The sequence below is a fragment of the Pteronotus mesoamericanus genome, unplaced genomic scaffold, assembly GCF_021234165.1.
Source record: "Pteronotus mesoamericanus isolate MK-2021 breed Mesoamerican mustached bat unplaced genomic scaffold, CSHL_Meso_final scaffold_125, whole genome shotgun sequence".
NCBI lineage: Eukaryota > Metazoa > Chordata > Mammalia > Chiroptera > Mormoopidae > Pteronotus > Pteronotus mesoamericanus.
In genome coordinates, this window is record NW_026555304.1 from 3,223,566 (window position 1) to 3,248,604 (window position 25,039).

Genomic DNA, 25,039 nt, shown 5'->3' on the forward strand with positions numbered 1-25,039 from the left:
TCCTCGTTTTATATTTGTTTCATTTTGGCAGTTCTCGCAATATTTCAAACTTTTTAATTATTATACTTGTTATGGTGATCTGTGGTCTTTGATGTTACTATTGTAACTGGTCTCGGGTTATCATGAATCATTCCCACAAGTGCTGTGTCTTTCAACTGCCCTACTGACTGATGATTCCCCCATTTCTCTTCTGTTCCTCAGGCCTCCCGATTCCCCGAGACACACAACATTGAAATTAGGCCAATTAATAAATCCACAATGGCCTCTAAGTGTTCAAGTGAAAGAAGTGTCGCATAACTACTCCCGGTGAAGACAGTGTAAGGATTGGTGAAATGACAACAAAGGATTTAGAATATTATATAAACTTAGTTGATAAAACAGCAGCAGGATTTGAGATTGACTCCAATTTTGAAAGATGTCTCACTGAGGGTGTAAAATGTTATCACACAGTATCACTGTTCATGAAAGGAAAAGTCAACTGATGCAGCAAACTTCACTGTTGTCTACTTTTAAGAAATTGTCATAGCCACCAGAACCTTCAGCAACCACCACCCTGATCAGTCAGCAGACATCAAGGCTAAGGAAAGAACCTCCACCAGCAAAAAGACTACTGAAGGCTCAGATGATGGGTAACCTAAGTATGTGCATTGTTTTAGACACAATGCTTTTGGAGAGTTAGTGTAAACATTACACCTACGTCCACTGTGAAACCCAAAAATTCGTGTGGCTCGCTTTATTGTGATATTCTCTTTATTGGATATTTGTTTTATTGTGGTGGCCTGGAACCAAACCCATAGTATCTCTAAAAGCTTGACAGTCATATGATCCTAATTATGTATTTATAAGGGGGGGATATAGTCTGTCAGGATGACCGAAAAACATATGGAAATTCCTAGACTAACTGTCCTATTGTGCCAAGTGTAGAGGCACCTATTCCAGCTGAGGAGAGGTAGACCTCTGTCTGCAACAAAGGGTTGCTCTGCCTCTCAAATTAACGAGCCCTGCACCTGCACAGCAGCACCTGGCAACCACAGAGTGCTGAGGGAGGCAAGTCAAACTTGCCAGGGTGTGCACAGGGAATCCCCATCTCAGGTATCCTGGTCAATAATTTCTGAAAAATTTCCCCCCGACTTATGATTGTTCTATCTCCAACCTCGAGAAAACCATCATAACCTACTTTCCCAACCTCTGTATAAAACCAAATTCATGTTGCTAGGAAACGGAACTATACAGAAATGTCTACTTCATTATTGCTTTTTTATTTTTCCTAATTTTTCTAGACTGTACAAGGACTACTAATTTAATAAAGTAGACCGGAAAATAAAAAACGAACCATTAACAAGTACTACTTATTGAGTACTTGTTATCTGCCAGCTACTTTACGTATATGATCTCTATTTGAGCCTTATAGTAACTTTAATAAGGTATTTTTCACAGAAAGAAACTGAAGTTCATACCAGGTAATGCTCCCCCAGGAAAAAGGTAGCACAGCGATCCAACACTGAAGCCTATGATTCCATGGGCCCATGTGTTGCCACTAGAGAGCTAAGGTCCCTGGACATCTCCTGAGACAATTCCCTGGGCCTTGGACCAGCACCTTTCTACAACAAGTCTCAACAAAATTATATTTGAGTGTTAAAAGAAACAAATATTTACCTACTGTTCTGTATTTCTTAAAATTTCCGTAAAATTTCCTGTTTGTATATAAAAAGTTAAACATCTAAAGGGCAATCATAAAGAAGAGTCCTTAGTTCTGGAAGGACAGCTAAAGAAAGACGCACCTGCCATTTCGGTCTCAAAGAATGCAATGAGTGACTGCATGAAGGACAGGACCCACCGGTCTGTGATGTTGGTACTTTTCTTAACCGTGTTCTCATTGTATAGGAATTCCGTTTTTTCCTCCTAGGAAATGACAATTATTTTAACATTCTGCATGCTCGGCAGAAATTCATGTAAAGAAATGAACACTTTAAAGCACTTAAACTGAAACTGATAGCCAGCCCCCAACCCCCAAATCCAGACCTACTGGGAATCTAAACTTCTAATTCTCAGTAATATTTTCAGGATAAGCTCTAAATCTGGTACATTAAGTCCTCAACTTATGAATTAGATTTTCGAGTGAAGTAAGGAGAAATTCGGGGAAAAAAAAATTACTCCTCCACACCAAAGAATTATTATGAATTAAATATTACAATATCTTGTCAATAAGTATGAAGCTTAGTTACTTTAAATGTGAGGAAGGAAAAACAGGAAAATTGGCAATCTCTGGATAACTGTCTATAAATTGAAAATGAGCTATAGGAATTAATGTCTCGGCTTACATTATTCACTTTACCTAGAACGCTCTGTTCCGCCCCTTCTTATTCCTTTGTAAAATCTTCCTCAGTCCTGAAGGCCCACATCACCTATTCCTACTCATATAGCATCACCACCAGTGGCTGAAAAGTGGCCATGCTGATCCTTGCCCTGATTTAAGCACGTGAGGGTAGAGCTGGTGTCATGTTGCCATACCCAGATGAGGCTCCAGACCAGCAGAGGCCTGCAAAGTGGACTGCTGGCCCAAAGATATGGTAGGAATGAAAAGTCAGGGACACTAGGGGCCTGGGGAAGGTGACTGCCTTTCTCAAATCACAGAGGCAAAAACCCCTCAGAAGGTTCATTAGCAGACCTAGATGAGGCAGGGACAGCAGAAGACAAGTGACCTGACTGCTGGAGTCCTGAGAGCGCAGACAGGCATATGTGTAATGGAGCCTGCTGGCCCAAGAGCAGTCAGTAGGGGAGGGGAGGGGGCTTCTCAGAGAATGCCTTGTGGGCAACAGGTAACTGCCAGGAAGGAGCCTTCCTATACATGTCTACATCACAATCATTACTTTAAGTCCTAACAACCCCATGAGAATTTCTCTCACATACAGAGTCTCAGCCCAAACGCCCCCATTGAAGAGCCTTCCCTCAACACCCCCCTATCTGCAGTAGCCTTTACCGGACAATCACTCTCAGACAGTAGCTGACTCTTCACTGACTCCCCCAGGGTACCCCGACTGGTTCCAGGGGAGGAGAAGTGGCTGACTAAATGTATATACAATGCAGCTCTTCTACAGGTGAGGCTCCTATGTCTGTATAGGTGAACCTGCCCAGATGGCCTAGCTCCAACCCATGCTCCTGGCCCAGTAAGGACCCCAGATAGATCCATCTATGGTTTCCCAAGTGTCTATGAGCTTCCACCCATAGAGCCTGAGCAAACCCAGCTCAACATAGCAGAGAAGGCCCCTTGGCCCACACCTTCTGCAGTCTTAGGATGTTTTGGATGAAGAAGCGATAGGCATTGTACCAAGGGAGTAGCACATCCTTCAGGACATCACGTACACCTTCCTCTTTAAAGCGGAGGTTTTCTGCTCTCACCACCGGGGAATTAATCAGATATAATCTGGAAGAGAAAATTTATACAAAAAAGGAATGTAGATGTTACCAATTATTATGTGACATTTTGAGAGGATTACACCAAAATGATTATTTCCTTCTAAAAAGGGGATTAATTATGAGTACTCTTCTCACGGTCTATATAAAACTGACAAAGCTCTTTTACATGTAAGAAACCCAGGAAATTATAAAAAGAGATGTAACCCCCACAACAAAATGTGGCACTGGGCCAAGTTAGAGGCACATCCTGTGCTGGTCTCAGCACAAGCCATTGGTAGTGGGTGCAGCAGAACCAAGAGGAAGCAGCCACGACACATGCTGGCACCAGAGCCTCACAAGGAATTGGCAGAGAGAGGCTTTTAACCTGAGTACTCAATTTTCATGACTACAGCTATTTCAACAGCAGCTCACAATCTCTAAAAGCTTTTCAATACTGATTTTTACTTGCTCTAGCATAAATATACCTCTTATGATTCTTCTGAAGGGTAAGTGCAAAATAGAAATAAATGATGTAACACCAACAAGATGGGAAAATTTAAACATAGGTCCTTGTCCTTCGAAAGATTTTTAGGTTTGGAAATGTCATTATTACTTAAAAAATGCCCTTGGGCCACAGCTCAGTGGACTGAGTGTCAGCCTGAAAAGCAAAGAGTCGCAGGTTTGATTCCTGGTCAGGGCACATGCCTGGGTTGCAGGCCTGGTCTCCAGCTGGAGGTGTGCAAGAGGCAACCACACATCAGCCTCTCTCTCCTTCTCTTTCTCTTTTCTTTCCCCCCTTTCTCAAAATAGATGCATAAAATCTTGAAAGAAAGAAAGAAAGAAAGAAAGAAAGAGAAAGAAAGAAAGAAAGAAAGAAAGAAAGAAAGAAAGAAAGAAAGAAAGAAAGAAAGAAAGAAAGAAAGAAAGAAAAAGAAAATGCTTTGGGTAAGGGAAGGGGGTTTAACTGAACACCACACAAATATAACTCCTTCTATAACAGAGATATTTTAAAAAGTTAATTACAAACCAAATGTTAGGAACATGATTAACAGAATGAGAGATGCTTACATCAGAAATGACAAATACACACAAGACGGAGCACCAGTTTATACCTGAGGGCATCAGCACCATATTTATGGATGATTGAAAGTGGATCTGGATAATTCTTTTTTCGTTTGCTCATTTTTTGGCCATCACTTGAAAAACAAAAGGGACATGTCAATTAAATAAGTCAACCTCACAGTATCTTTATAGATGGTTATAGATATTTTCAATTGGAATACAAGAATGCAAGTGGCATACAAGTTAATGTTAAGGTACAATAAAATTTTGTTAATATCTGTAGGCTTCTTTTTTAAATGCTGTGTTGAGTCAATGGAGAAGCTTCAGGAAATAGATGGTAGCAAGACATCGCAATGTAACAGTAAAAAATGCAGACTAAGCATTTATCCCAGAGAAATGAAAATCTTTAGCTATGCAAAACCTGTAACAAAGTTCATAGTGTTATTCATTGTCAGTTAACACTGGAAAAAAACCCAAGGTCTTTTGGCAGGTGAACTGTCAAACTTAAGGGTTACCCACATCAAAGAGAAGGAACCACAGATAAACACGCACCTGAGGAACATCCAGGGAATAACATCGAGCAAAACAAGCCCCACCCAAAAAGTTACATATGGTATTATAATTCCATTTATGTAACATACTTGAAATGACACACTTGAGCGATCTTACTTGACACACTCTTATTTATTGTGCAACCTTATTTTTTCTGTCCCTCAAATGTAAAATAGGGTAATCAAAGGACCCATCTCACAGAGTTCTGGGGATTTAGTGAGTAAAGACTTTATATTCTGATTTTTCTTCAAGTTTATTTACCATCATTTGCTAAAACTAAGTAATAAAATAATATTCCATAATCTTCTTTTCTGTTAATAAAGTTACAGATCTTCCAATTAATTCTTTTTGGCTTCTCCTATCTTAGGGATGAGGGGAAGAAAATCAGTATAAAACTTAAGGAAATCCTATTTTTATTCCATACTATGTATCAAGCGTTGCAAGGCACTTTATATTTATTGTATCAGTAAATCTTCACACCAACTTTCTGTGACTTTAATCTCCCATTTAAACCAAGAACCTTTCTATTTAAGTAATTTTTTTCAAAGTCAAACAGCTAATAAGAGGAACCAAGAATTTGACCTAGATTTGTCTGATTTCTATTCCTATACTTATTGTTAATTTTTCCTTTCAAATGTATTTGTTATCCTTAAAATTTTTTTCTGCCACCACCTAATTGGTCCATCACTGATATTAACTGGGCTTTCACAAAAACACCTTAATTAATTTCCACAATATCACAACAGGGCCTTTTGTCATCCTCCACCCTCACAGCACATAAAGCTAGGTATCTATGTAAACATTTTTAGTTTCTTATTTTTATCTAGGTTTTACTTTTAACTCGAGGAAGTGGAAGCAAAGGACTCCCATATAATACCAGAAACCTCTCGGACCCATAATCTCCTTATATATTTAAAAAAAAAAAAAGCAAAAATCTATATAAAGTATCAGTGTGCAGATTAAGTAAGAGCTAAAAGCAAAAGTAATTCAAAAAATTCTAAAATGACAAATATTATTTCATCACTAGAAATATTCCAGGAAAGTCCTCCTCCTTTGCCTGCTCCAGTAGGCTTAGCTTTCAATCCAACTCTTCTTCCTAAGACAGAGGAAGTGTGCAGACAGAACGCAAAAGATGCAGAAGTGCACAAAAACAGGAGTTGGATGAAAAGGAAGAGTAGCAAGAAGTATAAAAGCAGACAAGGAAAAGTAGTAAGAACAGAGCTGGGGCATTCCTAAACTCCTCAATTCACGAAGAGTGGTTAGGGGAACAGGAAATGGAACTTGTCACAACACAAAGAAGTACACCTGCCTTGCAAGAACAAGTCCATTCACAATCACATTCCTGAAGGGCGGTTGTCCAAAGAGAGCTGTGGCCAGCACCAACAGAGTGTAAAACCTGGAAAAAAAATCCCACAAAGAAAGTTAAAAAACAAACAACAAAACGAAAAGAAAAGAAGCCCAGCATAGGAAAAAAACTGTAGTTACTTTTTACTTATTGAACTGAATTTTTATTTTTGATCTGTTACACTTCTAATCACTTAAGGCAAAGGTTTTTAATTCTGGTGACATACTAAATCATTGAAAAATTACACACAAGACCCACTACAGATCAATATTTGAGCTTCCGATTACAAAAAAGCATGCTTTATGTAAAGCAAATAAAGGCCTGAAGTGAGGTACTGACCCCTGTTGAGGATAGTACCATTACCCTTCTCGGGAAGCCAGATGAACATAATTTTGTAAGGCTAATCTGCCTAATAAGGCAGGGCAGAGCAGGACAGTGATAGGTGGCCTCTCAGAACCTCCCCACAAAACATAATGCTGAAATTCAAGAGCTATATGTCGCTATTAGCACAGGGTCATATGGGATAGTCTGATGACCACCCTCACCCCACACAGCCATAAAGGCAAAAAGAGCAAAAAGCACTGTCATTCCAAAGTCAAAGACAGATTACAGGAGAAGAGAAAATGTTTTTATTCTGTCAGATATCATGTATGTGGTTTATCTGCTAGTTAGCTTATTCCTTAAAAGAACTGCGTCACATCCCTAGAAGCTGTCCTGGTTAAGTAAGGCTCTTATGTCACCTCCAACCTGACTTTGCACTCTAAGACCATCACGAGACATGAATTGGTAAGGTCACATACCAGATTCCACATGTAACATGAATACCTGACCTCTAAGGTATGTCAGGAGGACCCTGGAACCTAGGAGAGGCAGCCTAAACCTGAGGAAAGGGAGGGAGGTAATGTGCACAGGGAATCCATGTAAGGACTATTAACAGTTGTCAGACAGCACCACTCCTGAGAGAAACTCCTTAGGAATAGGAGTTTGTTCCTGGGAGCTGTTCCTACAGGTAAATGGATTGTAAACTGAAAACAGCACATTCCATAAAGCATTTAAGGGTAGAAATAATCAGTTTGTGATGACTACCACAATCTGCAAAAGCAAAGACCACCACCAAAAAACATTCCTTAAACACCCCTGTAGAAACACTACTAATGAAAGTATAATTAGAACCTGGGCCAACCAAGCTCACCCACAAAGAGAAGCTAATCTTTTAATAACTAAGAGGGTGAGGGTAGTGCTTTAAATAAGGCATTAGATAAAACCAATGCCAAAACCCTGTATTTTTTTTAATCTATTTTTTTCAAATGTTAATTTTGTAAGGCTAATCTGGCATCTGAGCATATTTCTAATTATTCCTCTTCACATTTGTAGTACCCCACCCATCATCTTGTAGGTAAATACTCATTCCACATTTGAAGAAATGACTTGAAGTGAACAAGCTATGACCACATATTAAGTGTTTTGTATCACTTAAATTTCCACTGAAACAAATCTCTATATCCCAAGATGTCACTGAAATAATTAAAACTCTAAAACTATTGCCCTACCATAGACAGAGATTCCTACTGAAAAGACAATAACGGTTTGCTTGGTGGTAAGGAGTAGAGCCTATCTCACTTGACACAATCTTCCCAGTGCATAGTTGATAAATAACTAGGTGCTCAGTAAAGTAACTGCTAAATAAAATCCAATCAACAAAACACTTGTAAGAACAACGAACATACCATCCTCTGGTTTGGTCAATGCCTTCGGCAATAAAGTCTGCAGGAAATGCATCTTCAAACTCCTTCTTATTTTCAAATGGATAATGAACTTGAGCATAGGGCATGCTGCCACTCTCAAACCAACAGTCAAACACTTCAGAGATGCGACGCAGTGATCCCTTCCCACAGCGTGAAGGAATGGTCAGATGGTCAATGCTAATGAACAAAAATGTAGCCGTTTCTATTAATTTTAAGCACAAAAGAACTTGCAATTGAACTGCTACCAGAAAACACAATTCCTGACAAGCTCTTCATGGGCATCTATGAACAGGAACATCAGCAGTCATCACAGGTTTACAGAGAGCACAAAGGGTGCTCAAACTAGAAGTCCTCTGACACCTAACTAAAGAACAGATGTCACCCTACCTCATTATGACACAAGTCATCATGAACAATGCAATTCAGCAAACAAGTGTTTGATTTCTATATGTAGCTCTGTGATCTGCTACAGAGACCGTATCTTAATAGGCTAGCACCTAGCCCAATGCTCCCTAAATGATAGAATGGACATGAATCAAGCACTCAGACACTGACCTCTCTCTGTGGAGATCTGAGATCTTTGCTCTTGACAGTTCTTCAAGTTCTGCCATTGACCCAATGCATACAATCTGTCAAAACAAAGTTAAAAAGCAAGAGTGCCTGAGAGGCAAAGATCACACAGCTAATTTCTGCTGACACTGAAGTTTAGCTGTAGAAACCTTCTATCTTCAGGGTAGATATCACCAATGTGGCTTACCCTCATGAAATACTACCGGTGGCTGTCTGAAGAGGTAAGCAGACCTCACTTCCCTGCTACATAACCCCCGTATCAGAGGGAGGCCCTACACAATGGATCTCTCCTGGGAGGTGCTGTTCAGACTTCAGAGGAGGTGTTGAGTGTATTCCCCTGTCCCTTGGCCACATGTCTTGGTCTGTCACAAACTATTTTCAGTAGTGAATAGTTTCTGAAGAGTTAGCTGCCCATTTCATGTGAGGGGATAATCTGTGCAGAAGGGTCAGCTTTTTCCTGCTTGGAGCTGATGGCTGCTCTGTATAAGAGCCGAGGCTCCCATGGGACAGCCTCCTTTCAGCCTCTCTGTCCTTTCCTGAGGGTGCCTGGCTTCCCTCTATAGAAAAGATTTTAAACATTCACAACCATCATCTCAACAAGCATTTCTTGAGGGTTTACAATGTCCACATCTCTGCCAAAAATAACCAGCGGAAGTGAAATGGCTAAACTAATACCCCAAGGCATCTCAGTTTCTTCCTAGCACTTGAATTTGGTTTGTTAAGCTAAAATATTCCCAAGTCAAAGCCAGAACTAAATTACTGTGCTGAACCCAGTCACATAACAAAATGTTAGAATTATGTCCAGGTGAGGAGGCTGAGAGATGGGCCCTCTTGGGGCACTCACAACAGGAACTATTATCTGATGGGGCAGCACCAGCAGGACATGCAATCAGTTGTTATCCAAGGGTTGTCTGTTATCTAGTGAACACTCAGTCTCTTTCTCTCCATCTTCTTGACCAGTCCTGGAAAGTCTTCCAATTCAGCTACTTCACTGCTGCTTTGCAAGTCCCTTTGTACTGGAAATTTACTGATGTCCCTGGGCCTCTGTGGTTCACGACTGTTCTAATGCTCTCAGTTTTTAGCGACAGACAGAAGGTCCCATAATAAGAATACATCTACAGTCATATATATATATTTTTGAATGCATGCACTCATATAATCATTTTTTTAAATTAAAAGTATGCAATGACTTAGTTAAGTTTTTCAGTCTTCCTTTTTCCTGGCTGTAAGTGAAGAATATAGACTGTTCTGCGTGATAACTCACAAGAAAAAGATCTGAGCAACACAAAAAATTTAATGTGTGGGTTCCCTGAGAAAAATACAAATTGCATTTAAGAAAAAGTAAAAAAACCCTAATGTTCCTATTTAGTCATGATTAAAGGAAAGAAAAAATTAGGAAAAAAAAGATGAAAGAGGAGGAAAATGAGAAAGAAACCATATTCTTTTACCCCCATATTCACATGAAACAGAACAAAAACGGGTCTCAGCAAAAATCAACATACAAAAACACCGCCAGCCTCACCTCCTCGAAGTCCTCACTGACCCACAGTGGGATAGGGGTGCCCCAGTATCTGTTTCTGGAAATTGCCCAGTCACGTGCATCTTTCAGCCAATTTCCAAATCTCTTTTCTCGCACAAACCCTGGGACCCTGCAATTAATAGGTCAGACACACAATCGCTTAAGAACATTACTAAGTAAATTTATAAATGACATCTGCAAAAACCTTTCTATAACGCTTTTGTGGACCAAACACTCTGGAAAGGCTGATCTCATTCCTCCTGGGAGATTATTTTCTGCATGGACAGCATCAGATGACTCATAGTGGCTGTATCTGCTGTGAATTAAACCCAGTGAAGATGCTCTTTGATAGGAAACCTCACAGCACCCATGCCTTCCTATCCTGCTCTACAACCAGAAGACTGCCACAGTTTTCTAACCATCACCAGAATGTCAGCTAGCCTGGTCACACTAATATCTACTTTCTGGGTTATCCAAGCAATAACTCCTTTACTGTAACTCACTAGTGCAGGCATCCAATCACCTAGAAAATAATACTCTGAACAGGTGGGCTATTGGTAGCTACTTGGTAGCTGCCTCTCCAGACTCACCTGAGGTCCCCTTGGCCTTACATGTCAGGCTCAAGCAATGAGGCAAGTCCTTTAAATTCGGCTTTTCACCTCATTACTTTTACTAGTACCATCTGTCCACTTTGATAGCCTTCACCCAGCAGCCACTGTATCAACCACTATTCCCGCAAGTTTCTACTGCCTCTGACTGGCAAATGACTCCTTATCCTTTGAGGTTCAGCTTTGCAAGAAACCGTCCCAAGATCAAGGCTGAGGTAGGGCACCGTAGGCTCCTGAACAACCTGACTTCAGTTCTGTATCATAAATGCCAGTTTTTAGGCTGCACCACCCCACAAGGCTCTCATACTAACATTCTATACTAAGCATATCACACATTATTAGAGCTAAAGAACTTCTTAGGTATTTAAAAAAAGAAAAAAAAAAAAAGCTTTTTCTTGAGAAACCAGGTCACTGGGCTAGGAAAAACAAAAAAACTATAGCTTTTTGTTTTTAATGCTCTGGAATTCTCCCCATTCTTCCAAAATTAAATGTAGTTTTTAAGTTCTTTTGGAAAGTAAAAAATACTAATTATCCTTCAAACTCTCAGTGAAAAACATTATTCTGCAATACACATATTAAGCCATATTTTATTTTTCTAACAGGTAGAACTTACACCTCTCTGTGGACAGAGATTAGCTAAGAACAAGGCTTCTGTCCCTGCAGTCTTTACCCATGAAGCCAGCTTGCACAAGGCACTGTCACAGTCAAAGAACTCAACAAGCATCAAATGTAGTAGCTGACCCTTGAGTAACAAGTGTATGAACTGCAAAGTCCACTTATATGTATTTTTCTTTTCAATTGACCTGTACAATTTAAACCCCTGTGTTGTTCAAGGGTTAATTCCCATGTTGGAAATCCATGGGTGTGCAGAACTGACTATAGTTATACATGGATTTTTGAATGAACAGACATTGGCACCCCTTACCCTTGCAATGTTCAAGGTTCAACTGATATTATAAATGGCTTTTGTAGCTATATTCAAAACAAAACATTTACGTTGAAAATAACTGTTATATAAGGCTAATAAGCTCTGAGAGTACAGCCAGATCTTTCTCAGTCATTCCATTCTGTAATTTAAATAAACAGCAGTTTCTCATTTTTATTGGGTTGGAAAAAAAACCTCCTCAATATGCTTTATAATAAAAAGAATGCTATTTTGCTACATCTTAGATGGTTATTAAAATTATAATTTGGGGGAAGTGTAAACCAATACTTACTAACTACATGACAAAGGACATTATGAAGACACACATCTTATTTCTTACCAGTAACACAGATCATTGTTCTTCAGCAACTGGTCTACCATGTGCTCAACCCGCACAAACCAGCTGGGCACTGCTTTGTAAATGAGGGGAGTGTCTGACCTGGGGAAGCAGAAATGGAGGTGTGGCTGGTCAGACTTAGGTGCACAGGTGCCCGAGGTAACAACAACCATCAATGTCTTACTGATGTGACTGCCACCAACTTTGCCTTCTGCCAAGAAGGCATGAAGTAGACATGTCTACTGTAAAACTAATGTCTATGTCCTTAGTATTGGTCATGGTCCTACACAATGCTAAGAAAGGTAAAAGCTAACAAAAGACGACGACAAAAAAAGTCCTCATATAGTTCTGCTGGTGTATGACAGCTATCTAAAAACTGGTATCAAGTTCAGCAAAGACAAAACATGATGCCATTATAACATTCCATTTCACCCACATACTGAGAATCTTGTATTAAAAGTTATGTTGCCCATTTCTCACTAAATTCCATTAGGAAGTGTTAGACCTATCTTATCCTAAAGAAATGTGGCCCCAACACAAAACCTATTTGTCTATGTGAGATAATAGAAAACATACATATATGTGTACATACATACATATATATGCCTTTGCCCCTGGTTCTTGGCACAGAGTTCCTGAAACCCTTAAAACTTCTTAGGTGATAAGAGCACTAGGAACATCTTTATTTATAATATTTGGTCTTGAACACCAGTTACTGACACAGAATTCCTAAAACCCTTATAATTTTTTGGATGACAGGAGTGTCTTTTGTTCTAATGAGATGAGTCTGTATGGGCTCTTTAGAGGGGGGCTGGTCACCAGAAAGACCAAACCCCAACAGCTTGGAATTTTCAGCCCTGTCCCCATCCTCCTGATGAAATCCCAAAAGGAGGAGTGTAAGGGGGTTCCTAGGTTGAAGAACACATCCACATACTGGAAGGGTAAGCACCCCAACTACACAGGACAAATGCTCCTGTTCACAGGACCCTCCCAGACTTCTCCTTATGTGCATATCTTCATCTGGCTGTTTATCTGTGTTCTCTAATAAATAAAAGTGTTTCCTGGAGGTCTGTGAGCCTCTGTAGCCAGTTTATTGAACCTAAGGAGGGGACAGTTGGAATGTCTGATCTAAAGCCAGTCTGCTCATGAGAGGAAAACCTGGGTTTGACTGGCTTCTGAAGTGAGTGCGTGTGTGCATGTGTGTATGTGTCACATTCTTGTGGGATTGGGCCCTTAATCTCTGGGTAGTGTTGGAATTATGAGAGCCAGCTGGTGTCATAAAGAACTGCTTGGTGTGGGGAAAAAAACCTTCACAATTTTGGTGACTCAAAAGTGTCACCAAAGTTTATAATGGTAGTAAAGAAGACTCACAGGATAATCAAACAGTGCAGAAGAAATGTATTTTGTTTCTGTATAGCACAAGACTGAACTGGTTATTTTTCTTTATAGTCTGTATCTGTACTTTTCAGACAACTCCTGAGGAAGAAGTAAATGCATGTATTCATAAAACTTCTCAAAACAAAATGGCAGTTTCCAAACACTAACTCCAAAAAATACAACTGAAATGGAAACAAGTGATAGAATGGGCACACACATTAAGTGCATGCACAAATCTAAAACTCTAGTTACAACAGTCTTTTCTCCTCACCTCCAGCAGAAAGGATAGCTATGAGTGAAGGTGCTGGCAACAAGAAGTCGGCCTTGTTCCTTCAGGGCCCTGATGATATTTTTGTCAGCATCCTGTTAAAAAAAAAGAAAATTAAAACCTAGCCATTAAAATATCCTACAGTACTTAGCAACACAATAAAATTAAGTATATTACTAAAACCTGGTATTTGGTTACCTTTACTAAGGGTACAAAGAACAAATAACAAATGTACCATAAAATGACTTGACCTTATATTTTAGCTACCTTATAACTTCATGTACTTTTTAAATATCTTCCACACCATTAAGGAAGTGAAGTTTGAATCAGCAATGATTACCCCAAGGTCACAAAGATGCTTTGTGAGTCACCAGTCAGAGCCCAATTTTTCTAATTCCTATGCTTGAAACTATAGCATGTCTCCTCTAAAGATACTAGCCCCCCAGAATGTAGCTGATAACATCATCTATTTTTTCTGATTTTATGTTCTGAAACAACACAAAACAGAAACAACTTCCTGGAAAAAAAATCCCAAATGTGGAAGCTATTTGATAAAAACTGATTAATGAAAAAAGTATGTTGAAACCAACACCTTTCTATGTCATACAGTCACACACCTTCACATACTGTCCCATGAAATCTGCCACTTCTGCTGTGAAACAGCCTGAAGCATCCACAGGGCAAACAGGGACAGAATCTTTCTGAATGATGTTGAAGTCCATACAGACCCGGTAGTCATCCTAGGGGAAAGGGGAAAGGGTGGGGAGAGAGAAGAATGAAACAGTAGATGTATGCATGGGGCAAGAGAGGGGGGTATGTATGAGCAGGTAGGTTTACAGGGTAACTTCTCAATATTTTGACATATAAAAGGTAATCAACTCTAATTATTCTCTCAACTGAAGTTACTTCAAAGACCACACAGAGAGTAACTGAGCCTTACAACTGGACAGGGGATTAGATCATCTAGCCCCATTTAATCAGCCATTATTTCACAGACCCCTACATACATGAGTGTCCACTAAGTGAGAAGAAAGATGAGTATATTAAAACAACATCAAATTTGACTTTTAACATCATTATGTATGCTACACAGGTATGATCAAAGCAGAAGCACACACAGGCGTTGGGCATGGCCTATTCAGTACTGCATGATGCTAGATACGGGTAGATTTTCATCCCATCAAGGAGCACCTGAGAGACTGCAACACTGAGCATAGCTTGCCTAGATTACACCACGACACTCAGGAATACATTTTGAGTAGTGTTAACAATCAGAGCTAATGCTTATGTAACGCTAAGATCAAACAGTATTCTGAACATTTTACTCCTAACTCATTTATTCTTCACAACAGCAAGGAAGGCTAACTGGTGCACTAGGTTTTTTCCACGTGTTCCCCTGGCAAAACCCAACAACTACTCCAATTTAACAGATAAGGAAGCTGTGGCACAAGGAAATCAGCTGCAAAGTGGCAATGCTTCCATTCAAAACCAAACAGCCTGGCTCCAGAGTCCAAAGTCTTAACCACTGTGCTATGTTGCCCAAATCTAAAATCAAAGGGATTATCTTAGCTAGATAGTGAAACCACACTCTGGTTTGACTCCAAGATAAAACGGAAAGCCAATGTGACCACTTGGGCCTGTGTTTAACTCTCTCTGTACTGAGGGGCTCCTTGCTGTGATGCAACATGTGGGTTACCTGGCCATGAAGAAAGACCCCAAAATGTACCTGCACAACAGAAAGGACAGGCCCTGAAGCCCAGCAATTTTAAATACTTAGTGGAGAACACACAGCCCCACCTACTTCAACTAGCTAAAAGCAGCATTCCTGAACGGAGTCAGGACTGGTCTCAATCATGCATAAGTAGGACTCTGCAGAGGTCACAGTGTATCCCCTAGAAAAATGCAATATGGGAAGTCTCTCAGAAACTTTCTACCAAATGGGGTGAAAGGCTAGTTCAAAGATCTGATCTTCTACAACATTAACCTGCCTGGCATTCAGGACAAAAACATGAGGTATTACAATAGTAAATAATACATAAGCACATTTTAAAATGAAAACCTAAACTTTAACATGTCACATAATACAGGTTTAGTGGTGATGAGCTCCTTTAGCTTTTTCTTCTCTGAGAAGCTCTTTATCTGTCTTTTGATCCTAAATGATAGTTTTGCCAGGTAGAGTAATTTTGGTTTGTAGGTCCCTGCTTTTCATCACTTTGAGTATTTCATGCTAATCCATTCTGGCCCGTAAGGACGCTGTTGAGTAATCAGCTGACAGTTTAATGTGAGGGAGCTCCCTTAAAGGTAACTAACTCCTTTTAAGATTCTCTATGTCTTTACTCTTTCACATTCTAATTATGATGTGATTTGGTGTGGGCCTCTTTGCGTTCATCTTGTTTGGGGCCCTCTGTGCTTCCTGACCTTGTATGTCTATTTCCATCACTGGGTTAGGGAAATTTTCTGTCATTGTATTTTCCAAGGGTTTTTAATTTCTTGCCCTCTCTACTTTTTATGGAACCCCCATGATGCAAATGTTGGTACATTAGAAGTTGTCCCAGAGGCTCCTTACACTATGCTCATTTTTTTGGATTCTTTTTTTCTGTTTAATTAGGTGTTTTTTGTTCCTTATATTCCAAATTGCTCATGTAATTCTCAGCTTCATCTGCTTTCTTGATTCCTTGTAAATATTTCATTTCAGTTAGTCTCTTCTTAATTTCAGACTACTCCTTTTTTATACTGCTGAGGTTCTCGCTATCATTAAGGTTCAATGCGTATCATTAATAACTAGTGTTTTGAACTCCGCATCTAGTAGATTGCTTGTCTCCATTTTGTTTCGTTCTTTTTCTGGAGTTCTGTTCATTCGAATGTCTCATTTTAGCAGACTCCCAGTGTTTGTTTCTATGTATTAGGTAGAGCTGCTATCTCTCTCAGGCTTTGTAGAGTGGCACAACTTTCCTGATTTCCCAAGCTGGGGACATGAGGTACACCTAGTTAGCCTTAATTGCTTTGGCATGTCAATGAGAGTAATTTACTCTCAATCCAATCAGCAGTGAGGACTGGCTGCAACCAATGACCACCACGGGGGACTTGCCATGCAAGTCCCTACCCGCCCCCCCCCCCCCCCCCCCCGCCAATAACAGGATTTATTTCAGCAGGGCTCTGTTGCCCGCTGAATCCACCCCTTTAGTGTGTCACTTGCTAAGGTGGTTGGGTGGTGATGCGTCAATGTGATCAACTAGCCGTCCACTAGGTGAACTGGCCTCCTGGAAGATGAAGGCTAAGGTCAGCTGCTGCCTCTGTTCTTCCCAGGGCTACCTGCCATAAGCTAGAAAGCAATCTGCAGATGGCTGCTACTTGTGCCAGGCTTGGAGGTACCCAGGTGAGGTCTAACTGACCCACAGCGGGCTGCGACCAGTGCCAGGCTGGGGCCACTTAGTGAGAGGTATGGGGCATGCCGAGGCTGGATATTGCTTGTTTTAGAGATTTTAGGAAAATGTGAAGCATAAGCCATGATAGGTCACTTGCATGGAACAGCTTGGATAGGTCTAAAAGTAGGGTAGGGCAGGGCCTCAGGGAATCACCAGTGCAGGGCAGTGTGTGCCCAAGTTGATGGTATCTCACATATGGTGCCTGCTCTGAGGGGAGGGCTCATCTGTTGGCACTTTGTATGGGAGAAAGCTGCCCCTCCAGCTCTCATCATGATGCCAGACAATTCAGTTCCTCTCCACGTCTCTGGCATTTTTCAAGCTACTGCCTCAGCATAGGAGCTCAAAGAGATTAGATTGTGTCTGAGTAATTCCATGCACGGACACTTCAGCAGGAATGGCCTGGGACTCGAGAAGCCCTGTCTCCCTCAGCCTTAATCTTTACTGGTTTTTAGAGCTAGAGGTTACAGGGACTTGTCTTCCTGCCACTGGAACCCTGGTCTGGGGCTGGGACCCCTCACTTGTACAGGGAAACCTCTGCAGCTGAGCTATCCCTCCTGATTTTTATCTGCCACTGGTGATTGTGGGACCAGCCCATTCTATGTCTCTGCCCCTCCTAATAGTCCCTATGATGTGGTTTCTTTAATTCTCTAGTTGTATGACTTACATTCAACCAGATTTCAGGTGGTTCTGAATGATGGTTGTTCTGTAGTTTAGCTCTAATTTTGATGTGCTTATGGGAGGAGGTGCGCATAGGTTCCACCCAATTTGAATAGTGAACAGGTAGGTGATAATAAGAAATTGGTAATTTTATTATTTTAAGAGTAGCATGGTGATTAAAAACAAAATTTCTTATCAATTAGAGACATGTACTGAAGTATCTGCAGACCAAGATATGACATTCAGAATTTGCTCCAAGAAAGTCCAGTCTAAATAACAGCATGGGGGAAGGTGCGGGGAGTAAGATACATAAAACAGAATCCCCAAAATGTTGATAATTAATGCAGCTGGATGATGTGAACATAAGGACTTATTATAATTTTTTTTGCTTTTTGTTTATGAAGATTTCCATAATAAAAATATCTGCAGAGTTTAAGTATGAAAACAAAATGACCAATGGAATAGGCTAGCTTATCACCCCTATCACTGACAAAATGATCAAGCAGAGCGTCGTGTAGATCCCCAGAGTGCTACACTGGCAGTGGTGACTGTGTACACTCCTATAGCATCATGCACTGTGTTAAACACTCTTTATAGAAGATTCCACTTAGTCCTTCTAGGTCTCAAGACAGGCAGGCACTAACACCCTGTTACAGAAGAGGAAAAGAAAATCCAGACAGGCCAACTAACTTACCCAGGGAGTGCTTGTTATTGCAGGACTTCGACTTAAAGGTTTGGTTAGTTTTAAAACATGTGCCCTTAACTTGTAAACTCTACTATTGTATTTATATAAAAATAATATTAAAAGGATTATATTTTCAGAAAAATTGCTTTGGGCAAAATATAAAATTAACCATACCCTTCTCCCTTCTAATCATGCAGTATTTAGACAAAAAAAAACAAAACAAAAAACAGCAGAGGTGATCGAACCTTTCAGAAGTTTGACTAATCGCGGTGACTGCATGACTATGTGCCCTTGTCAAAACTCACATAAACTGCATAGAAATTATGAATGAATGAAAACACAGCTTGCCTTTTAGAAAGACTAAATGCCCGTAGCCTACCATTTTTAGAAATCAGCTCAGGGTGAAAAGAAACTGCAGATGTAATTTTATAAGCCTGTAAAGAGGTTGACCCCATGGCTTAAACAAGAGTGGTGATCAAGACACACACATGCATACATGCACCGATACGAGGACAATGACTCTGTAGCCAGTGACACTGATTTCTTATAAATATATTTGCAAGATTTATACTACTCACTGCGCCAAAGTAAGGAGCTTGATGTACAACCCCAGTGCCTTCTTCCTCCCTCACATAGCTGTCAACAAGCACAGTAAAAGCACCATTCTCTTTACACTGGAAAAGAAACATTAGGAGGATTAAAGAATGAAACTGTACCATATCATAAAATTAATCTGATAGCAGCTTTTAGAGCTTGAAAAACTTTTAACATGTGAAATTCTTTACAGCAATAGAAACGGCAATAATTCAGATTGAAAAGAAACATGCTAATTCTGTACAGTAGTTCATAAATAATGACTCATCACTTACAAATGAAATAATCATCTAAAGACTTGCAGAGAAAATTTTGTAAGTCTCTTAGCACAACACTGGACTTTTTGGTTAGTTCTCCTGGACTGATTCCTCTATCCAGCCTCGCACTCAGCATGCCCTTTATCAGTCTCAGAAAATATACTCCTTAAACTATTCCCACTTGATATATAGCTCACCCTTGAACAATGCAGGGGTTAGAGGCACCGATCCTCATGCAGTGGATATCTGGGTGTAACTTTTGACTCTACAACTGGCCCTTCGCATCCCTGAATTCAACCAACAACAAACTGAAAACCATTTTTTCAATCTGCAGTTGGGAATGCGAAAAACTGTTTTCTTTCCATGGTTAGTCAAATAAAATCCATGTATAAATGAATTGACACCTTGTTCAAGCTTCAACTGTATTTTCAATCACTGCATACACTTTGCTTTTCTTTCCACTTCAAGTCCAGCTCAAGTTATTCAGTTGTAAAAGGCAAACCTCAAGAGGTGCAGAATGGGGGAGCCAAGAGCTACCAGTTCTATTTACAGATATTCTACCCTAAAGTAACACTGAGAGGTAATATTTCCAATTTGATTTCCTTTTCAGTAACAATAGTTAGGTTAGTACATATAAGGCTACAGACCTACTTTTTCTACATTTCATCCCTTTAACAATTCTTTTCACATATCCTTTGTTTTAGCTCAACTAAATCCCTTTGCTTTCTTATCTCTGCCTTTGTAAAAAAAGTACTTTCAGAAATGATTTTCACAATTAAGTCTATAATCCCGGAAAAGAAAAAGGCATTAGTATTTCCATGTTTTTAAAATATTCTGGTTGCATCTGCCTTTCACAAGTGAACTCAGAAGAAAGACAAAATGGTTTGCGCAAATCACAGAAACAGCAATGAAGCTGGACCTGAAACAAGGTCACCTGGTCCCAAATACAGTATCATTTTCAACTGTTTCACACCTCTTTGTTTGGCACATGCTTAAAACTAAACATGAAAAAGAACCAAACATTTTTCATTGCAGTAACCCAGATCACCTGGATATGTTTTTGGTGTGGTATCATAGGTACTGAAAGGTAAGTCTTCTATGATATAAACAGAGAATATGTATGTTCTTACGATCATAGGGAACACAAAAGTACCTCACTGTTTATAAATACCAAGAAACTCCACACTACATTCATATCTGTCCAGCTCCGGATCCTGCCCCACTGAGGCTGAGACTGGTCAACAGTCAACACAGTGCTGTACCCACATACTCTCATAGCTCTCATTTAATATTTCAGAAAATGTGTATTTTAGGTATATATCAAATGATTTTGTCCTAAGTCAGAGAATTTGTAATCTCTGTCTAAAATTCACAGAAGGTTCCAGAAATTGCAGGAAGCTAAGTGAATGGATAGGTCTTATTCATCTTAACTCTATGTACTAAGTGCATATTCCAATGACTTAACCCAAAGTTCCTATCTAAGGTGTCCACGTGCACTTTCTGAGAGGGTTGAGCTTTCCTCAAGTCCTCAATTGAGTCTGTGGGTCAGAAAGTTTAACAGTCACTCACCTAATGGAAGAGTTTTAAGACAAAAACAAATAAAACATAAAACAAATTATGTTAAGATACATGAGAAACGACTACAGTAACGACATGTTCCAGAAGGGAGAAATCAAAGAGGCATTTCAGAAAACACTTTTTCCGATGGGATCTAAGTTCAGCTTTAAAAAGTGAGTTTGAACTAGAGCTGATGTGACATTACAGAAAGGTGATGGATTTTTTAAACAGAAGAAAAAGGTAATGAAAACAAAGGCAGGCAGGAAAAAAGGGTAGTATAACTGAAGCAAAAGATATGTTAGGTGATGCGACTAGGAAGCCAGTCTGCCTCATGCCAAGTGGAGAACATTCAGTGAGGAATGTGCTGTCAAACAAAACAACTACAGGCTTACAGGGACGAAACAGATCAGGCAAAGCATAGGGATATCCATCAGCAGCAACATGTAATGAGGGAAAGGGCCACTAGTTAGGAGACTGGAAACACGGAAAACACTCAAAGAGCGTGAAAATGAAAAGACAGGTGTAGGCAACACTGTGGACACAGTCCAAATGGCAGGTGTCATCTGTATTAAGCAAATTCTGTTACTGAATTGAAACACAACACAGAGGTAAGCAAATGTTTTATTCTGGGCTGTAAGGTTTTGCTGGATAACAATATGTCCCACTGAATATATTTCTTACATAAGATGTAAAGCCAGGTTTGATAGTGTTGCTCATCATTTTACTCTAAGACTTATAAATAAGGACTGATTCCTGCTGACCTTGTTCTTCTGTTGGTGGTTGGATTTACAACTATAGCTGCAAATTCTGTTGTCAGAAAACTACATAAAACAGCTTTATTACTCCTAAGAAAAGTTACTAAATTAATGAGCTCTGTTGTGGTGCCTAGATTTAAACACCCACCTAGTCAATTTCCATTAAATGAACTGTTTATTTTTTTATAGTCTTATTTTGAGTACCAGCCTAAATTTGTAAAAACAAAAACTAAAACCATCATATTCCTGGGTGATGTGTACACTATAAACAATAAATATATACACATATAGCTTATCAAAAGTAAGTAATCTTTTATGTAACTTGAGAAAAGTATTTTTAAAGTTCCTGTAAGATTTTAATGATTAGAACAAGGGAATACAAACAGAACTTAATTCTGTTCACACCAGACTTTTTGATTCAGGCACACTCATGAAAACAATATAATAATCAGACCACTTCAGTTACCATTATATTGCTCTAGTTATCAATATAATACAAGGGTCGTGGAGAGTCACTGTGGCAATGCTCCCTAAGCTTACCTTCACAAAATAATCAAACAGGGGTCTGTACTTCTTGCCTTTGAGATAGACACCAGGAAATCTAGGGGGAAAAAAAAGAGAAAAGCAAACTTACAATTATATTCAAATTACCAAAGGAATTAGGTTGTAGCCACATCAAGTCACCATCCCCTTCTGATTTACTTGTTTCTTAGTCATTAATGTAGGCACGTTACCAAAAATGCTAGTATTTAAAAAAGTACTTAATATTTAAAATGGTATTGGTATTTAAACTAAACTTGAATAATACAGCTTTTGGATAAGAAAGTTATCTCATTTTTTTAAAACTAAAGACACACATGCAAAAGTCAATGATTTGTATACTTACCTTTCAAGGATCTCATAGTCACTTTCCAATTTAAAGAGGGCTGGTAATCTGGCCTCCATTAAAATGAGTGATGTACCTCTTACAACATCTATGAGACCAATAGAAAAAAATGGACCTCAGTGATATTCACACTTTGTCTTACTCTAAAAAAATGCATCAACATAGCTGTCCCTCCAGCAACTCCTGTATCACCTGTACTCAGTGTGCTCCATACTCGCAGAGAAACATTGCAAAGAACACTACACACTGCTTTCTGGATACTAAAAAGATGAAAACATCAAACGCTGTTAGGCATCTCATCAATTGTTGTAAAGTGCACCTCTATTCATTTTAAGTAAACTAATCTTTATTTTCTACCAAAGGTAATATATGTGACTGATTCAAAGTCATTAACATTAAACCAAGAAGTTCACAAATAAAAGTCCCCCGTAATCTCATCTACCCTCAGGCACTAACTATCATATATTTGAGTGCCTATCTCCAGGTATTTTTCTATGCATATGGTAACACATATTATGCGACTGAGTGGTTTAATTGTGGAATATAACTCAATATAGTTTTAAAATTTGTTTTCACATAATACACTGTGAACATCTGTTTACATTAGGATGAGTATCCTTGTATGTTTCTTTGTATTCTTATTGGAAATGGAGCATATTACCCTAAAAATAGAAAAGCTGGAACAATTATATAAACATTTAAAATTTAACAGATACATTGTCTTACAAAACCTTAGAAAAAAATTCCCACCTATAAAGGATAACATACCGAAGAATTTACTAGAGCCTATGACATACATACAATTCACCATAAGAAAAATGAGAATGTGAATCTTCGTGAAGGCTTCTGTAATTCATTGAAAAACTGCTATAAATAAGTTTGACACTCATGAGGCCTGACTTCATAGGAACTTCATTACAAGTGGAGTTTACATTTTCTGAATAAAACTCAGAACGCATAGTCTACCAAGTACAAGAGGCATATACAAGCAGAGTGACAGGATTGAAATCTCAGCCAGATGGCCCCTAAGGCTGTCAGGCTCACTACAGAATGGCTATGTCTCAAGGGTGACCAAGAGCAGTTATAGAACCAGGCTCTATGTATACAATAGCTCTTTCCCAGCAGGTATCATAAGAAACCAACTCTTGGTCCCATCCACTCCCAAGGCATGGCTAAATAATAATACAATTTACCTGTTTTCTGACCCCCAATCCTCTCCATTCCTTTATCAATATTTTCCTCTTGCCAACAAAAGCTACTGTGGATCATGCTGATTGTCATGTAAGGTGGGTTTTTTTCCCCATAGGTTTTTTTTTTCCTCCCTTGCTTCCCCTCCTCCCCTATAAACTATCAAAACCTTGAAGGTTCCAATCTTCTATTTTCATATAAGTATCTTTAAAATGGCCTCATTTAGACTGTGGTTAACTCTCTACCAGTGAATATTAGAAAGACACAAAGTCAAGTTGTGATACAAAATATGTGATACTGAGGCAGGAGAGAGCATAGCAATGGAGGAGCTCTGAGACTGCACTGCTGATGCTGGCCAGTGTCTAGCCTCCTGGTTGTCAGGAAACACCTTTTAGCACCTAGGTAGAGACCATGCCTGTGCATGTAAAGTTAGTGGTAGTTAATGAAAGGATTAAGCCAGCACCACTTGCTATCGTGGCACCATTTGCCAAGCAGGCCTATAACCTTGTTAAACATGACTGCCATTTTTCTCTTCTGAGCTTATGTCCCCAGGACTGGAAATTACTGGAAAGCAAGAACAAAACTAACTGCTCCCTACAGCCATGGGCAGAAGATAACATTGGAACAAACTGCAGCCTTGTATAACAATGCCCCAGTGAAACGGGGTGCAAAGTGGAAATGTTCCCCATAGCCCAAAGTTGGAGGATGAGGGAAGGGAATGATAGGATGAGTGATAGGATAAGGGAAGGGGATAATATAGAGGTTAAGATATCTTTTATAACAATGGCAAGTTGATAGCTGTGTTGCCAACTTGGATAAAAGGTCTACTTGACTTTCAGACTTAGCCTGGGGAGCTTATACAGCACCTGCAGGAGAGGGCAGGCTGCTGTGTCAACGGGTAACCTTGCTCTGACTAAAGATGACAGCCAAAAGAAGGTTAAATATATGGGGGAACTGGCAAAAGTAGCACTTTATAGGAGGGGCCAGATATGAGGTCACACAGGATGCTCCAGGTCAGCATTTAAAAAATAAGGGTACGCTGAGAGGAAGGGAAGCCAAGCCAAGCGTTTGAAAGGGTGTAGAAGCGTTGCCCCATTGGCTGTGAGGTCAGTCGTTACTGGCAACCTTGAGGAAGGAAAGAGCCAGGGAAATTTCAACCATGAGGTCTGAGAGGAAGCAGCATGCAGCTATACAGTCTCTAGTGAGGCGGTCCACCATGAGGGTTGGTGTATAAGGTATAAGTCGTACCGGCTAGGAGTTCGGATTCCGCTATGTGGCCTGAGGTAGTGAGGAAGGCAGCCATGCAGGCTGAGGAAAGGGTATAAGGAGAG

General features: G+C 39.7%; 1 protein-coding gene across 3 annotated transcripts in view; it reads right to left on the minus strand.

Moving 5' to 3' along the window:
• IARS1 (isoleucyl-tRNA synthetase 1) overlaps positions 1–25,039 on the minus strand; it is a 114,650-nt gene that overhangs the window by 66,261 nt on the left and 23,350 nt on the right. For all 3 annotated transcript variants that reach the window (XM_054587993.1, XM_054587994.1, XM_054587995.1), the window contains 13 exons: positions 22,521–22,608; positions 22,175–22,235; positions 19,050–19,145; positions 14,322–14,444; positions 13,708–13,799; positions 12,063–12,161; positions 10,193–10,319; positions 8,656–8,729; positions 8,083–8,277; positions 6,320–6,406; positions 4,509–4,592; positions 3,280–3,424; positions 1,782–1,902 (listed from right to left, as the gene is read on the minus strand). In XM_054587993.1, coding sequence (XP_054443968.1) covers positions 1,782–1,902; positions 3,280–3,424; positions 4,509–4,592; positions 6,320–6,406; positions 8,083–8,277; positions 8,656–8,729; positions 10,193–10,319; positions 12,063–12,161; positions 13,708–13,799; positions 14,322–14,444; positions 19,050–19,145; positions 22,175–22,235; positions 22,521–22,608 — 1,392 coding nt within the window. The remainder of the gene's footprint in view (positions 1–1,781; positions 1,903–3,279; positions 3,425–4,508; positions 4,593–6,319; positions 6,407–8,082; positions 8,278–8,655; positions 8,730–10,192; positions 10,320–12,062; positions 12,162–13,707; positions 13,800–14,321; positions 14,445–19,049; positions 19,146–22,174; positions 22,236–22,520; positions 22,609–25,039) is intronic.